This window comes from Sceloporus occidentalis, unplaced genomic scaffold, assembly GCF_023333645.1.
Source record: "Sceloporus occidentalis isolate IW3139 unplaced genomic scaffold, rSceOcc1.0.p SCAF_2, whole genome shotgun sequence".
In the NCBI taxonomy this organism is placed as follows: Eukaryota; Metazoa; Chordata; class Lepidosauria; order Squamata; family Phrynosomatidae; genus Sceloporus; species Sceloporus occidentalis.
In genome coordinates, this window is record NW_028316982.1 from 33629482 (window position 1) to 33648034 (window position 18553).

Sequence of the window (18553 nt, forward strand, 5' to 3'; positions counted from 1 at the left end):
ATGTAAATACATTTAGGATGTGCATATAACATTGTAATTTAATGGTATAATTTTAATTTTTGTAGTTGTTTATGTGACAACCATTACCAGTACATTGCATGGTATACAGAAATTATGATTTATGAGTAACATTAGTACAAAAAACATTAAAGGATTCTGTATGGTCTTGTATGGGAGGGGGTCGATGTGTGTGGGGAGTGATTCCATGAGTTCCTCCACCAGGTGATAGCCAACTCTACTAACACAGCTGCATCCAAGAAATATGAGTGTGGGGACAGACCTATGAAAGGTGCCAAAATGGAGAGCAATGCTCTTTCCTGGAAAAAGTGCTGAATAGCAAAGAAAAGCAAATAACTGACAAAGAGGAAATCTGTTAATATTTCCTCATGGCTCACTTCAAGCGGAATGCATCCAGATGCCCTTGGGTGACAGCACTGCAGAATGACAATGTGTGCTTTAGTATTCAAAATCAACAGAAGAAGCCTGGGCCTTAACATAATACATTTGTGCAATCTGGGCATTACATGATATGCATGAATCTTATTTTCTTTACAGAAAGCTATTGGGCAAGAAAGGGAAAGAAAACCAAACAACATAAAACACAAACCCTAGCAATAGCAATATACATAGAGTATAAGTCTGAAGAAGAAAGGTTAGGAGAAGGGTGGCCAGTGTTGACAAGAGACATACAACAGACCTGTATGCTCTCGTATGCCTGTTCTTCTTATTAGCTGTCTGAAAAATCGCAGAGGCATAGGGTCAAATTTCATCTTGGTGAAAATTCATTGCAGACAGTGCCAGTTACACTGGTGATCAGTTTTGAATTGCAAGGCTTGACATTTCACTTTTAACCTCCAGTTAAACCCTTTAGCTCTCAGGAATCTTAACTATGATGCAGTGTTTTTCTATGAAAGCTATTATCTTTGCAGGGAATGAGAAGGAAAAGGACAGAATGCTTTTGTCAACAGGAAGCCTTACAATTAAATATGAATTATTTAGACAGTCCAAGAAGAGTCATAACATGCAGCTCCAATTTAATTTGTGGCTCACAGTGCTTCCTGAAAACAGGCTCATAACTGACCCGTTTTCTACAACATTGGTCTCCCTTTGAAATAACACAGTCCTCCTAATTCATCATTGCTTAGAAGCTGCTTAGTGGTCAACTGTAAGCAAATGGGACCTCCTAGGTAGTATTGCTGGACTTCCTGAGAGTTAAACCCTTAGAAGAAGCACCGCCTGAGACCTGCAGAGTGAGGCGTTTCTCACTACACTGTTGTAACACTATGGTTTTGCTTTCACTGCCATGGCAAGGCAACATCCAATGGAATCATGGGTTTGTAGTCTGATGAGGCACTAGAACTCTTTGGCTGAAACTTTTAAATGCTTTTCCTCAAATGGCAAATCGCAGGATTCCATAGGTTATTACCATAACAGTAAAATTGGACAATAATTGTTTAGTGTGAATGGGCCCCTGGATAACCTATGGACAGGGGCCTCATAAAACAAAGACAAATGATACTGACCCTGTTTGGGGTAAGAGATGGGTTTTTTTTGCATGCTGCCTGGTAAGAGCAGAATCATAGAATCGTAGAGTTGGAAGAGACCTCAAGGGCCAGTCAGTCCAACTCCTGCAATTCAGGAACACACAATCAAAGCACCCAGCCTCTGCTTAAAAACTATCAAAGAAGGAGACTCCTATCACACTCTGAATATGACACTGCAGGTGGTTAACATGGGGGTAGAATCATTAACAAAATGCATTTTAGTAATACCTTTAGTGTCATTTCACCTTCATGGCAGATTCATTGTCCTTGGAACAGCACCTTGATTCACAGTGCTCCTCCTATATCTGCTCATATAACTGCGGACTGACCTCCTGAGACCAAGCTCCTGAGAGCAACTGCGGGAAGTAAATTAGGAGTGGATTCTATGCTCCCATGGCAATGGACCAACCAGCCATCCCTGCTCAGAGGGCCCAACCCCTCCTTTCTGCTTTCATGTATCTTGGGATTTTTTTTAGTTATCTGTCCCAGAATTCATGCTGGCTGCAAGGTTTTGAGAACTGCATTTTTAAAATGTTACTTTTCCAGGCTCCATGCTATCATGGCTGCCCATTCAGGGGTGTCCACAGGATTTTATCCAGTGAAGTTATACATAGTGACATGTGTGCATAATCTGGCATACACTGTAAATTGCTGTTACAAATTTGTGCATTTTTCTTGGGCATGTGCATGAATGCCAGTCGTTGGTGATACATGTAGGGTGGTGGTGGAGGAGAAATGTATACCATCTACACTAAACTCCTGGATTTCTTCTTATTTTTCTATGGGTGAGCAATAATTTTCTATTCAGCAAAACCAAAACAATGGTTTTCAAATAAGTTGAATCAGTGGGGGTTTGGTAAGTAAACATTTACTTAAATTTCATTGGTACAATGTGTCCAGTCCAACTAAAGATTGGATATCAGCCTCTTTTTAATTCATTATTACAAAATCCAATGCTAGTTGATGCTAAAGGAGACCCTTGAAATGAATTGAGCTTTCTAGTCACCATGTCTTGTTGATTTCAATGGGTCTCATATAGTTTAGACTAACATTGGGTTTATCCCCCACCAATTTAACAGCCAGGAATTCAGGGAGCTGAAGTTCAAAACATCTGAAGGACCAAAGTTTGGGGACCATTTCCCTATACATTTTAATACTGGATATTATTAAAAACTTGTTAATCTTATTATGCATTTATAACTTCTTGTATATTGTAAAAAAAGCATAATAGAAAATCTGTTTACTAGTTAGCCTGATGCTTACATGGCTTGCTGTCTGGAGCCTATGTGTAGTGGTAATTATTGTAAATAAGTGTCTTTTGAAAAATGATCTAAGAGTTAATATGATTATCTATTTGTTGCTCTTTCAGGCATGCTAGTGTCTTTGTACAGCAAGGTCCGGACCGGATAGGGAGCACATATAAAAAAGCTGTGTATGTACAATTCACAGATGACTCCTATAAAACGACTGTTGAAAAACCTCCCTGGTTGGGTTTTCTAGGCCCTGTTCTCAAAGCAGAAGTTGGAGACAGCTTTACTGTTCACTTGAAAAATTTTGCTACAAGGGCCTACACTCTTCATCCCCATGGGGTCAAATACACAAAGGAAAATGAAGGTAGTTTTTGCCTTTTGTTCTAACAAGACTTCAGAAATAGGTCTAACAAGACTTCAGAAATAATTCAGAAATACTGAATTAATAGCTTTCTGTTGAATATACTAGCATAAATGGTGTCTACATAATAATAATAATAATAATAATAATAATAATAATTTTTATTTCTACCCCGCCTTTCCACAAGTGCGATCAAGGCGGCTTACAAAATTAAAGGACAATAAAATACAGTTAAAAACATCAAAGTATAAAATTTAAAACAGCATTACAGGGAGATATAAACAGGAATCTATACAAATCACATTCATCAGGGGGAAAATAAGCAGCACTATTTACAGTACTCTAGGGACAGAAGAACAGAAAACAGGGGCAGAAAGAGAAGAACACTACTAGCTAAAGTGAAAAAGCCAGCTGAAATAAGTATGTTTTTAATTGTTTCTTAAAAGAAACCAATGATGCAGAGGAGCGGAGCACTATGGGAAGCTTGTTCCACAATAAGGGGGCAACAGCGGTAAAAGCCCTCTGTGAGGTCCTTGCCAGATGAAATTTAGGGACCTCTAACAAGTTTGTCCCAGATGATCGGAGCTCTGTAAGGGGCTGTAAGGGGCTGTACAGATGGGTGGCAGGATACCGGCCCTTTCCTCCCTGGATCAATACCACAGCAGCCACACGCAGCGGCACTGATCCTCTCCCTTTAGGCAGCTTCCTGGAAGGGGTGTCATAAGCGCCGTGGCATGGCGTCAGGATGCCCTTTCCATCCAGCACCGTTTGGGCATTGCGCCTGGCATGTATCATCATGGTGCACGCTGTGTGGATGGGTGCACACCATAAATGGTGGCTGGGCAATGCAGTAAGGGCTTGGAGAGTTGTGACGCTCAGCCCTCACTGCATGTACAGGCTGGCACTTTTTGCCAGTCTGTTGAGCCCCTCTGTTTCAATTTAGGTAAAGTTGCCAAGGAAAATAAGGAACAGGGACTCTGTCCCTTTAATAGTTGTGTAGAAGAGGCAATTTATCTAGAAGTAATCCCTCTCTTGTTCATTATTTCACCTGGCATGCCTAGAAGTAACAATTAGAGTAGCCATAGATATCAACAAGCCCAATAATGTTTGAGTATACACAGATGACTTTTCAGAGATTCAGTGGAATGCATGTATTGGGAAGAAGTACAACATGAGCCCTAGCTTCACGAGCCAACAGGCCCATTCCCTCACACCCATTGTAGCATTCTCCAGTTTGGACTTGCAAACTCCTGCTCTGGTGTGAGCAGTCTGGATGATGTCTCACACCAGAGCATGTAAAATAAAACCCTTAAAATGGTTTTTGAAAAATTACCTGTTACTCCAGATCTTCTGGGAAGATCCAGAATCCTCCATTCCCATGCAATGGCACCTGTCTGCAGGGGACTCCCTCTGAACCACCTGGCACCTTTGCCACCACTGCAGGTCACTCACTTCTGACCTCAGAAGTAAGCAGCCAACAATGGAGAAAGGGTGTGGGAATGGAAGGCCAGGTAACAGGTGCAGGGGAGGGCAGATGTGGGGCCAGGATATACTGGTTGCCCCTGGAGTATCCTGGCCTGTGTAGACAGGGCCGTGGTCATCTGTCTATCTCCAAAAGAGCCATAATAAAGTAGTGAGCTCTACCTCAGATTTTGTGCACTGATTTAAAGGTTTAAAAAGAGCTGTATGCAGTATAGGATTCTCCCTGCAGTGAGGGGCCATCCTTTTTCATGGTTCCTGTTTGTGGAACCACACATATGTGGTTCTGTTTACACCTTCAGGTGTTTCCATAGGTCTATGGTGGACCCTGTTCCTGTGGTTTCACAAATACACGCAATGTATATACTCTTTGAAGACACTAAGAGGGTTGAGGTGTTTGCTTAATGAATTCTATTTCTCATTAACATTAGTAATTACCTCTAATGTTTCGAACAATGAGGAAAAAATATTAGTAGAATATTAGTAGAATTATTTTTTGTTGCATTCACAGGTACAGATAAAGGACAGATATTCTCCCCCTTTCCTTCTCTCTCTCCCCCCCCCCCCCCCCATAGACACATGTTTGCATATTCAGTTTATCAATCACTATATGAAAAGTGTAGTTTGGATTTCATATATATGAATTCACAATCAAAATAAGATAAATTAAAAATCAGAAATAAGTAAAGGATAAAACTCAAATGAGACATGATAATATAATATGTGTTGCTTAACTGATTTGTTGTGTTTCCTAGGTGCTCTTTATCCTGACATGACCACAGGATTGCAAAAGAAAGATGATATTGTGCAACCAGGAGAACAGTATGTTTATACCTGGGAGGTAACCGAAGATCATGGCCCAGCAGAGGGTGATAATAATTGTGTCACCAGGATTTACCACTCCCATATTGATGCCCCAAAGGATATTGCTTCTGGGCTTATTGGACCTTTGATCATTTGCAGGAAAGGTAAAGGATATGACAATAGAGTGTGACTGATGGCTATTGACGTTTTGATCCTAACAAATAAGAAACAGTTCTGATTGGACTGTTTTGCTAATCTGTTTTTGGATGTGCTTAGTATTATAGATCTTTTTAGGAGATGCTAAATGTCTAACCATAATCTAATCCTTATGTTATTATTTTGGGGGGCTATTTATTGTAAATCATTCTGGAACCTTTTTTAAAAAATGAAAGGGTGGGGATTATATATTTAAAATACATAAATAACCTCTAGTCTCCCACTTGCTTTCACTTGTCTAAGTGAATGGCTGCTATTCATTCACATGGATTAAAATTAAGAGTAATGTTTTTGGTCAGAATGGCAGATAATCGGTTACCTAAACTGAATGGACAGGATCACTTTGAGGATGCAATGTGTGCCTGTCTTTCTCTGTACTGTTTCCTAGAATTTTGTCATCCAACCACATGCACCAGTTCTCCCATTAAATTATGGACATTTTTATATTACATTTGAACAGTATGTTTTCCCTAGGTACACTGCAGAATGGAAAAGATAAAGATGTTGACCAAGAATTTATTTTGATGTTCGCTGTGATGGATGAAAACTTCAGTTGGTACTTGGATGAGAATATCAGGAAATACTGCTCTGAACCTGATAAAGTTGACAAAGAGAATGAGGACTTCCAAGAAAGCAATAAAATGCACTGTAAGGGCATCTTGCAGAATGGATTATTTTATACATTAGTTTGTTTATATGTATGCAAAGTGTTATGCATAACTTTGTCAGAAATTGATCATTCAGGTGACATACAGTAATTTTTACACAGCAACTGCTGGTCTGGAAATAGATTATCCCTGAAGATGGAGGGTTTTTTGTTTTGTTTTTTAACATAGTGTACCATGTTGCATCGTTTCATAAAATTTCTGCTCGTTATCTGGGCTGTTATACATTTACACCCCTGTACTGAAGTGTATTTCAGACTGGTATCTTTGATGCTGCTTCTAAAAACTAAGATTATATGTATTTTATCAGTGACTGAATGGGACTGGAGACTGCTTTAATTTCCCAAGGAAAACACACTAAGAATTTTTATCACACGAGCCCCCATTTTTGCTGCAGTCCCATTAATGAAAGGAAACACTTGCATATTGCCTTGGGTGCAGTCCTTATCACATGTTTCCAATTGCAGGACTGCAGCTGTAGCAGCCATTGCTGGTCTGGGACTCTCTTTCCCTTAACTCCACCTCCCTGCCCTATTGCTCTATCCAGCAAGGCTCTGGGTTTGTTTGTTTTTTAAATTTTAATTTCTCTTTTTTATACAATTTAGGCATTATGTCAATGTGATGGGAAGGGGGCAGAGAAAAAGAAAAGGAGGTTAAACAAAAGGGAAATAAAATCAGGCTGGCTGGGGATAGCTGGAGGACAGGGAAGAGGGATAGATTGAGATTATATGACCAGACTGTTGTTGGAAGCTTCTCGTACACAGAGCTAAGGCACAGCAGCAATATTGTTAGCTATTGACGGGCAAAGCCCATCAATAAAGAGGTATGCAACAGTCACGGGTGGAGAACAGACCAGCTACGACATCATTTGATAAGGTTCAGCCATAGACACAATTATCCTACTTCAATTCCACTTTTTAGCCTCATGCGATCATCTCCTAAGCTTTTTGAAGAAATTTAAGCATCTCCAACATTAATCAAATAAAACCTAGATATGCTTGGAGCTCTTTAAAAGTAACTCCAGTTCAAATGTTAAGGTGCAAATTTCTGTACTAATGATTCAATCTATTCTGTCCTTTAAAAGCAATCAATGGATATATGTATGGATATCTTCCCAGTCTCACGATGTGTACACAGGATAAGGTGAAGTGGTACCTTTTTGGTGTTGGTAATGAAGCTGATATTCATTCTGCATATTTTCATGGACAAATCTTGATAGAAAGGAAACATCGAGTTGACACCATCAGCCTCTTTCCAGCTACTTTTGCAGATGCTCTCATGGTGCCAGAGAATGATGGGGAATGGCTGCTGAGCTGTCAAGTCAATGATCATATAGAAGGTATACAACAAATGGATCTCATTCTTATTTAGTTTACATACCCTACATATTTGTTGTTGCTCTTGTTGGTATGTACTTCCAGATGGAGTTTGACTTATAGTCACCCTATCATAGTATTTTCTTGGGAAGATTTATTCAAAGAAGTTTTACCATTGCCTTCCTTTCAGGGTGAGAGAGTGTTCTCCAGTGGGTTTCCATTACTAAGTGGAGATTTGAACCCCAGACTCCTAGAGTCCTAAGGCCCATTCATATTACACAGTTGTTACTCTATTATTCCATTTTAACAGCCATGGTTCCATCCTTGGACTCTTGGGATTTGCCGTTTAGGGAGGAACATTTAGAATTCTCAGCTAGAAAGCTTCAGTGCTTTACCAAACTACAAACCCCAGGATTCCATAGGACAAGAACCATGGCAGTTCAATTATGATCACAACTGTGTAGTACGAAAGGACTCCTAGTAGAACATTCAATCCACTATCCTGTACTGGCTCCCTATCCTAAGTATAATGAATCATAAATATAATTGTTTAGATTTAGAAAGGCATGTTCTCTTCAAGTCTAATGGTTCAAGTATTTATTTTGCATCCTATCTCATAAAGACCTAAATCCAATTGTTACTCTCCACTTCAGTAGAGCCACTAAATTGATGGGAATTTGGAACGTCAATGTTTGTATAAATTAATTTTGTGGATCTATTCTGGTCACAACAAACAGTAGGATTTAGGCCAATAAACAATAAAATTAGCTTTATTGGTATAATAGTTTTAAAATTAGTGTACACTAAAATTAGTTTAAACATTATAAACTTAAGACAATAATTTAAACACTATTTTAAAAAGCATATTGAACAATTTAAAACTAGCAAATTATTCCCACTACATGTAAGAGGAAAAAAGGAGGCAAAAGGTGGGTGTGTTGAAACTGACTCTGACTGCTGCCACACTGCAGGATTAATGTCATTTGATGTCACTTTACTTGGCATGGCTCCATCCTATGGGAAACTGGGATTTGTAGTTTGTTGTGGAACCAGAGCTCTCTGATAGAGAAGGCTGAATATCTCACAAAACTACAAATTCCAGAATTCTATAACGAAGGCCCCATTCATACTGGCGAAAAGACCTGGAAGGAACTGGGCTGATCCGGATGCCCCTCCCCCGAATCGCTCCGTTAGCAAGTGCCCACTACAAATTTGAAATCGAATGCATTTTGACCTGCAAATTAGAAATCGAATGCATTCTGTGTCTGCTGGCGAGGTGGCCGCTGCCAATCAAGCTATCGTCATGGTGACGTTTGCAGGGCATCGGGGAAAGTGTCCTCCCTTTTTAAAGAGCCAGGCACAGGGGTTTCAGCGGCTGAAGCAGGGAGAGAGATGTCTCTCTCTCTCTCTCTCTTTTTATAAACCTGTGGGCTTTTGGGTCAGATCTGCCCCTGTCCCAGGCAAAGGATGGGATTGCCATGCATTTTTTTTATGCTTTTAAAAGCAACATTAGCTTTCCCTTTGCTTCCCTTGCTGTATCTGCTCAAGAAGACAAATCATGCGCATATTTGCTCAAAAAAAATTGTTAAAAATGTAACATTGATTGTTTGCAACATTTGTAGCTTCCCCCTCTGCAGAAAGCAAGGAGATCCAAGGATATAAAGTGCAAGCCTGGCTCCATCTGCCTCTGGAATACAAACAATGCGCATATTTGCTCAAAAAAAATTGTTAAAAATGTAACATTGATTGTTTGCAACATTTGTAGCTTCCCCCTCTGCAGAAAGCAAGGAGATCCAAGGATATAAAGTGCAAGCCCAGCTCTATCTGCCTCTGGAATACAAACAATGCACATATTTGCTCAAAAAAAATTGTTTGAATTTGAAAAGGGGGGGGGGTTGCCTGACGTGAGCTCCGTTCGTGACCTGAATTTTTTCCTCCTGCAAGGGAAGGAATGCCCAGTGACAGAGGGCTTTGGGCAGGGGATGCAGGGAAAAGAGGCTCCTAAAGAATGCCTTCCCTTGCTCCCTTGTTCCCAGGGCTCTTTCCTCCTCCCCCTCCCCTCCGATGAGGGGAGGAAATGCCTTGCCCTTTGCCCACCCTCTGACCTAAATCCCTCCCTCAATTTGCCTCGATCGTGATCGAGGCCAAGTTCTCATTCCCAGGACCCGGGGTTTTCCAAAAGAAACGGTATTTGCGCCGATTTCAAAAACACCGCGCTAGGGGCCATTTAACACGGAACGGGTGTGCAAGCCTCGGATTCGCTTGTGTGAGATTCGGGGTGAGTAGGAACTTCACGTGACTGAATCGGTTTCAGAACCGATTTTTTTTGTAATGTGAATGGGCCCACTGAGCCATGACAGTTAAAGGAGTGTCAAACTGCATTAATTCTGCAATGGAGATGCAGCCTTATTCATACTTTAGTCACCTGACTGAAGTACATTCCTCTGATTTCAATCTGACTAACATATGCCAGAAATGGCAAAACTTACTTTTGGGGGCAAGTCCCAGACTCTCCCAACCAGCATGGCTGCTGACTATGCTGATCAAAATCCATAAAGTAAGTTTTCCAAGCTTTGGACATGAATAAACTAGCTATGATTCAACCAGAGACTGGATGTTGCAAATAAATGGGGTTGGTTTGTTTGATTTTTGGATTGTTTCCTTTTTTATCTGAAATTTTCCCCAGTTAGCATTATATATATTTTTCCAGTCTATAGACATCTAGGAGGGAGAGAAAGAGATTGAGATTGAGATTGTGTGTGTGTGAGTGAGTGAGAGAGAGAGAGAGAGTGTGTGTGTGTGTGGGGTAAACTAGCCATAGTTTAGCATCATCCATCTAATCTGCTTTTATTTTCTCCAGGTGGCATGCAGGCTATTTTTGAGGTGAAAAACTGCAAGCATCACACTCCTGCCCCCAAGAGCACTAAAGTAAGGCACTATTACATTGCAGCAGAGGAAGTTACTTGGAACTATGCCCCATCTGGATTAAATAACTTTACAGGGGAAGAAGTAATTCATGATGAGTAAGTATTACCTTTCAAACAATCCAGTAAATAGCAGCCAAATCATATGCTTCTTTTTAAATTACATTATGTGCTAGTTATGTTTATATTCTGCCTTTTATCCAATGGCTTTTTATTTCCCATACTATACTTTCACAACAATCTTGTAAGGTAGGTCAGGCTGAGAGAGATCAGGCCTCAGGTACTGCAGCTGCTCTAAGGCCTTGGAGATTATCAGACGGGGGAAATTGGGGAAGAAAAAGGCATACTTCCTGCAAAGTCGCGCAATCGCGCTGAAGATTTTCAGATGATGTTGCACTTGTCCAGGACTTAACCCCTGAAGATCCAGGAATGCGCCAGCAACAAACCACTTCCAGGACTTTCCCAGGAATGGTTTGTTGCTGGAGCATTCCTGGATCTTCATTGGTTAAGTCCTGGATAAGCGTGATGTGTCCCAAAATCTTCAGCATGATCCCGCAACTTTGCCGGGAGTATGTCTTTTATTCCTGGATCCAGTTGTTAGAAGGGCTGGCCAATTCCTTCCCTCTTCTGCCACACAACCACCCCACAATTTGGCCAGTGCTGGCCAGATGGCTGACCAATAAATTAGAATCTTAGAATTGAAAGGGAATTGCAGAAATTGTGTTGAGGGAATACACATTTACAGCATTTCTGAAAGATATCCATCTAACCTTTGTTTAAAGCCCTCCAAAGCAAGAGAGTCCACCACCCTTTAAGGCAGTCCCTTCCACTCTTGAACAGTTCTTATAGTAAAGAAGTTCTTCAAAATGTTTAGCTGGAAATATTTTTTTATAATTAAAATTCATTGCTTCGTTGATGCATCTGAGGGAGTAGACTCAAGTCTATGAAGCTCATGCTAACAGCTTCCTTCTTTCAGTTAGTCTCAAAGGTGCTACAAAATCCCTCTCCATACTGATTTTTCCTACATTTTCATACAGCCTAACACGACCATGTCTTTACTTTTTCCCAGTAGGTAAGCCAAAAACATGATAACGCATCATATTAAAACACCATTACACTTTTAAAAAAAATGTAAATTCATTTAAAAACAGAACAGTAAAGTTTAAAATCTGGCACCCCACCCCCAAAGAAGGACTCCTTGTAACCAATTAATCATTAAATGCCTATTTGAATAAAAAGATCTTTGCCTGCTGGCAGGAGGAGACCAGAAAGAGGACCAGCCTAACCTCCTGTGGAACCTGTTTCCACAGCCTTGGAGCAACCACCATGAAGGCTCTCTCAATGCTTCTTTTAACCAAGAAATAAGAGAAAACGTAACATGTCTGCTTTGGCAGGGCTGAGCTGAGTTGGGCTAAAGGCGATGATGGCTGGTGGCTTCCATGTCAGGAGAACAGTGAATCCACACTGAGTTTTACTCTGGTGTATAAAAGAGCTATCCAAAGTGCTGAATGCATTTTATGAGGGTAGGGTTCCTTTGAAGTTGGGACTAAAACCTGGGGTAGATTTACATCTCCTACTGTCATGGGAGACCCATCAAAAGACCCATCAAAAATTCAAGCGAAAGATGAAATATATTTCTCTTTGATGATAAAAGAAGGCAGTTCAGGAGTATTTTATTTTGCTACACAGGGATGCCAAGACCTTTTTTGAACAAGGTGACAAAAGAATTGGTGGAATTTATAAGAAAGCTCTCTTTTCTGAGTATGTTGACGATGCATTCACAACACGCCAGAGGAGGCTGCCTAGCGAGGAACATCTTGGACTTTTAGGTAAAATTCAAATCACTAGCAGTCAGCAGCTGGCAAAGAGAGAGGTTTCAATGGAATGCATTTTTAAATCGGGGATGGACAAATGGAGGACCTTTCAACAGATGTGCGGAGCAGGAGTTGGGTTGAGTTGAGTGCTTTTACAGTATCCACCACTTAGTTTTTGCCAAAATTAGGCAATTTTCACACATCCATAGGCCCCATAAATTCCCCAAAGCCTCCTCGCTGCCACACTCTGAACATTTGGTGTGTGTGTGTGTGTGTATATATATATATATGAAAATTGCCCAATTTTGATAAAACTAAGTGGTGGATACTGTGAAAACACTCATCCCAACTCCTGCCCCCCATGTATTGAAACTTTTAGTGTCATTCTTATCTGCTCATTAGCCTTTTTTCAGGTAAGGAGGGTGTGCAGGCCAAAATTGGCCCCTGTAGCTTAATTATTTGATTTTAAAACTGGTTTTATCTCAGTTATGTTTTAACAGTACAACGGGTAAACCGAATTTTAATATTGTGCTAGGTGTGTTTTTACCTGTACCTGTATTTTAATAATCTGGGAGGCTGCTCTGGATCCCATTTTGGGAGAAAGATGGGACATAAATAAAGGTCTAAAGCCAATGAGTCTGAAGTAGAGTATACTCATTGAATTACTGGGAATTTGGTAAGCCAACACTTACATAAGTTCCATTGATTCTATGGATCTACTCTAGTTGAGACTTACAATTGGATTTAAGTCCAGATAAATAACATAAAGAAAAATGTAACAGTAGCAGCAGCAACAAAAAACAACCTTTTAAAGACTTAAGATAGACAGTGGTTTTTAAGAGAGGCAAAGAAGACAATATTATCAGTTTGCAGTCTGATTAGGGATGAGAGGGCATGTTAGTGCAGTTTTGCTCAAAGCAACTATGGACTAGACTAGTCTGGGATGCGATACAAATGAAGTATAAAGTTTCTTGAATAGCTAAGGATATTTTTCAGGACAATTCCCTTGTAGGACTGTGGTCTAACATGAGTATTTGAGTTGAATTATCAGTGTGGAAGAGACTCAAGCAGAAAAAGATAATGCTGAATCTTGGCCAAGATTGGCTCCAAGTTTGGAATCCTTCAGTAAAGTGTCCTCTGTTGGCTTCAGCCACACTTGTATGTTCCCTTTGCTGTAGTATTACCTGATGACAGTAGTGAACAGCTATAAGCAATAGCAGTTTACATTTCTATACTGCTTTATAGAATCATAGAGTTAGAAGAGACCACAACGGCCATCCAGTCCAACCCCCTGCCATGCAGGAAATCTCAATCAAAGCATCCCCAACAGATGTCCATCCAGCCTCTGACTAAGGGGCAAAGTGGAAGAGCAGGAAGGAGCAGCCAGAAGCTGCTCCCAGCTCAATCGCCCCAGGGTTGTAGCAAACATAAACCGCAGCCCCAAGGGCACCTCCTGCCATGGTCTCAACTAGGAGCAGAAAAGATCCGCTCCTTCTGGGGCTGGTCTTGGGCTACCTTAGGCCACCTCACCAAGGCCCTAGGGTGGCTTCTGGACACTCCAGAGTCATGTGTCATGGAAACGTCATGGCCCTGGAGTGGTTGGAAGCTACTCCCATCTGCCCATCTGTTTCAGGCCTAAGCACTCTTTAAGCAGTTTACAATGTGTAAGCCAATTGCCCCTAACAAGATGGCTACTCGTTTTACTGATCTATGAAAGGATGGAAGGCTGGTATCACATCCCAGACTAGTCCAGTTAACTGCCACTGTGGGAGAAAGACAGGAAATAAAACTTGGAAAAATAATAAATGAGTCAACCTAGAGTCCTGCAGGTTTGAACTCACAATGTTGTGGCTGCAGTATTGGCATTTAACCAATGGATCACTAGGCCTCCCTGTAAGATACCACTGTAAATTTTCCACTGTGCCCTGGAATGCACAACCTAGACTCTTGCTATGCCCTGAAGCAATGCTATTTTGGGTATGCCAGGAATTTGTGGGGAAAGTACCTATTGCTCAATATAGAGGTTTCATGGGTGAGGGTGCTGGGTGCTGATGTTGCTGAAGTGAAGCATAAGTAAACATTGGCCTTCTTGACTTATCCGTTTTATATATAGTCTCATGATTATTATGGTGCAGTATTTTAAATCTTATTTTTAACTAGGACCCATAATTAGAGCAGAGGTTGGTGAGACTATCCAGGTGACCTTTCGAAACAAGGCCAGTATTCCTTTCAGTATTCAGCCACATGGTTTGAGCTTCAGCAAAGACAATGAGGGTTCTTTCTTCAGTACCAATTCTGGAGGTAAATATGTGTGTTTGTAGACCATTCTAAACTTGTATTAACTGGAAGAAGTAAACCATATTTCTCAACATGTATGTAGTGATGAGTAATTGTTGACTTCTGACCCTTACTGAGACTTTCCTTTCAATTCTGAACGTATTACAGGCAGTGTAAGACCATCCTCTCATGTAAATCCTGGAAACACATTCATTTATGAGTGGGAGGTGCCAGAGACTGTAGGTCCTACTCCAGAAGATCCAGATTGTCTAACTCGGATGTATTATTCAGCATCAGATCCCATCAAGGACACCAGTGCTGGTTTGGTGGGCCCACTTTTGGTATGCAGGAAAGGGGCTTTGCTTCCCTCAGGGAGACAGGTAATGCATTATCCCACTGTAAATAATAATAATAAATAAATAATAAAAATTTTATTTATATACCGCCCTTCCTCAGATCAGGGCGGTTTACAACATTTTGAAAACATTATACACCATTAAAAACATTACAATAAAAAACAGAAAAGCCCCGAGTTAGCCGGTCCTCTTGCCAGTGAGGAGGAAGGAGGTCCGTAGGACAACTTAGTCGGGGAATGCGTTGCCAAAAAGGAAGGTCTTCAGATCCTTTTTTAATTGGGCCAGGGAGGTGGCCGAGCAGAGCTCTATGGGCAGCGTGTTCCAAAGGGCCGGGGCGGCGATGGAAAATGTCTTCCTCGTAGTGGAGACAAGCCTGGCCCCGGGAACCCTAAGTAGTTGCTGCCCAGATGTTCTGAGGGTGCGGGACGGAATATATGGGGAGAGGCGGTCCTTCAGGTATCCTGGGCCCAAGCCATTTAGGGCTTTATACTAAATGATTCCTATTTTCCTAACCTATGTCTTTAAAAGTGGCTCTGGATAATAAACTGCAATATAGGAACCTCCTTACCATCTGCTTTCTCTACATCATGTTTGATCTTATACGCTTCTGTCATGTTGTTACTGAGGTGACCCTATCATGGGGTTTTCTTGGGAAGATTTGTTCAGAAGTGGTTTGCCATTGCCTTCCCCTGAGGCTGAGAGCAGGTAACCTGCTCAAGGTCACCCAGTGGGTTTCATGGCTGAGCTGGGAATCAAACCCTGGTCTCCAGAGACCTAGTCCTATGCTGAAACCACTATGCCACACTGGCTCATGTCACCCCTACTTAGTTTTTCAGGTTAAGTTTAACAGAACTGTCTCACTAGTAGAGATAATCTTTGATACTTGGTGAATCCTACTCCTGAATTCACACCCTTAAGTTATATGAATGAAAAACAAAGAATGCAGTTTTTTTTATCTGTCCAAACATCTGTATGCTCTCACAAAGGCACTTCAAAAAGTTATCCAGTGTGTGAAAGAGGTGCTAATTTAGGGGTTGGGAATCAAGTGATCCTTCAGATGTTGTTGGGCTGCATAGATAGGATTGCTGATTATGAGAAATACTTGGAGTTGTAGTCTAACAGCATCTTAAGGCATTCATTCTCACTCTGTGCCAGTGCTAAGAACTAGCAGTGTTCTATGTTGACATAAATGATAGCTCCACAAGGGAAATGTTATGGGAGGGCAAACTAGCAAAAGTCTAATTGTCCCAGCTGTTACTATTTTTCATCATCCATGGAGCATCCAAGAAGATCAGAGGCAATATAAGGAATTACTTACTTTCGTGTTCTGTCATTTCCAGGTGATGAAGGTCTACTCCAATCTTGGTGCAGGTTAGGGATGTGATGGAGCCAGAGTGCACAGGATTGGAGGACCCAAACTTTTTGTTAGCAAGGATGTTGGCAACATCTGTAAGCCTCCTCTCAGGCTTCCCAGTTCTCTTTTTGTGTTTAACTGTAATTTTCACACTGGCAAGAGAGAAAATGGATTTTCCTAGCAATGCTAAATTGTGAGCTATCCCAGTTTTAACACAAAGTGTCTTGGTATGGCTTGGTCTTCAACAAGCAATTAGGATCTGTTTGCTTTATGAAAGATTAGGTTTCTTGATGGAGAGAAAATTACTACAACTTATATGTTGTTCTGTCATGTTGTTACTGAGGTGACCCTTATACCCAGATTGCCTGCATCCCATTTGGGGGGACTGGCTCAAGGGGAAGGCCTATCCTGAAACTGTTTGCATTTACTGCTATTCGACAGATGCCAGTTATGATCAGTCTCTTTGAAGGTTGTGAGCTCACAGTTTTTTGAAGGCTCAGCATCTTCAGACTGAAGCTTTTCTGAGTTTTTTAAATGCTGATTTTTTAAAAAAGATGATATATACAAGTACACCATATCTGTAGCAATATGATTGTGTAGGGTCTCTCATGTTAGACAGGCTTTTGCTGAGGAGCCAGACTAAACATGCCAAACATTTAGCTGTAGTAGTGTGGGTGTAGATGGTGACATTGGTGGAGGATCTCTCAGAAACAATGGCAGTGACACCATAGCTAACACTTGTTAGTATTGTGCAGAAAGAGGCACGATAAGCCCATTTTGAATGCCTTTTACCATGAAAACCCTATGATGAAACAAGAGATACCAGCCAGAAGATGAAACTGCTAGGCTGGATGGCACTCAATGAGCAACTGGGATACAGCAGATGACAACTACAATTGGAGCTTGGCCAGTGACCAAACTGGACTCAAGCTGAAAGGACGTTCAGCTGTTGATATGCTCAGAGTTGAAAGGAAAGTCCAAAGCTGCAAAACTCAAAAGAATATGTGAGAAAATGTATTATTGAATACTAAAGTTAGGATTGTCCATGGCATTGTATTTCTCATTTCTATATATAGTTGTGAAAGCTGATAGGAAGAAAACAAACTCAACTGAAATGTAGTGCTGGAAAAGAGTTCTGTGGATATCGTGAACTGCTTAAAAGACAAATAAAGGTCTCCTAGCTCAAACCAAGCCTGAACTGTCCCTGGAAGCCAAGATGACTAAACTGAGACTGTCATAAATTGGATATATCATAAGAAAGCATGATTCACTAGAAAAGAAAATACAGTGTACCCGCGTCATACGTAAGCAGTGCCAGAAGACGTGGTGCCGCATGCCGGAAGGAACAATGATGTGCATGCCCATGGCGCATGCACGCTGCCGCACCACCATGCCACCTTGAGCATGAGCCCCATTACTTCTAATGGGGCTCAAGGTTACGCACAATTTCTTTTACACAAGGGGGGTGGGGGTGCCCGCGTAAAAGAAGGGACCACTATAATGCTTGGTAAGGTAGAAGGCAGTAGGAAAGGCGGAAGACCACATTCCAGATTTATAGACTCAGTCAAGAAAGCTATGGTCCTAAGTCTGCAGGACCTGAGCAGAGTTGTTCATGACTTGGAGGTCTCTCATTCGTAGGATTGCCATAAATTGAAGTCAACTTGACAGCAGTTAACTAAAACAAGTTATAGTTATTCTCTTACAGAAAATTTGCAGCTGGGCTATTCCTTTTCATTATGTGGAATACAAAAGTATAAGATCAGACCTATTATAATTTTAGGGCTAAATGAGAATACTGTAAAAAAAAAAATTAAAAAAATCAGATCACAATCCTTGTAAAGATGTTAAATTACACCCAGAGGTATTTCACTAATTAGATAATAAAGTGGATGTTGCTTTACCTGCCCACTGTAATATAAATTTTCCACTATTCCCCAAATTTCATTTCTACAGAAGAATGTAGACAAGGAATACTTCCTCCTTGCAACTGTATTTGATGAGAATCTGAGCTGGTATTTGGATGAAAATATTAAACTCTTCACAAAAAACCCTAATGAGGTTGACACGGAGGATGAAAATTTCCAAGAATCCAATATGATGCATTGTAAGTTTTATTTACCATACTCATTGAGTTGAGCAAGGCAAGTTCTTTACTTCTTTTCTTTGCAATATTACAGTTGGCCAGAAGAGATC

The 18553-nt window shown here is 40.9% G+C and overlaps 1 protein-coding gene across 2 annotated transcripts in view; it reads left to right on the forward strand.

Moving 5' to 3' along the window:
• Positions 1-18553, forward strand: part of LOC149318135 (ceruloplasmin-like) — a 37534-nt gene that overhangs the window by 2375 nt on the left and 16606 nt on the right. The window contains exons 2-10 of one of the 2 annotated variants that reach the window (XM_089509069.1): positions 2914-3158; positions 5390-5602; positions 6129-6302; positions 7404-7658; positions 10496-10658; positions 12249-12388; positions 14534-14674; positions 14819-15030; positions 18314-18464. In XM_089509069.1, coding sequence (XP_089365195.1) covers positions 2914-3158; positions 5390-5602; positions 6129-6302; positions 7404-7658; positions 10496-10658; positions 12249-12388; positions 14534-14674; positions 14819-15030; positions 18314-18464 — 1694 coding nt within the window. The remainder of the gene's footprint in view (positions 1-2913; positions 3159-5389; positions 5603-6128; positions 6303-7403; positions 7659-10495; positions 10659-12248; positions 12389-14533; positions 14675-14818; positions 15031-18313; positions 18465-18553) is intronic. The other variant, XM_089509070.1, reaches the window with a different exon arrangement.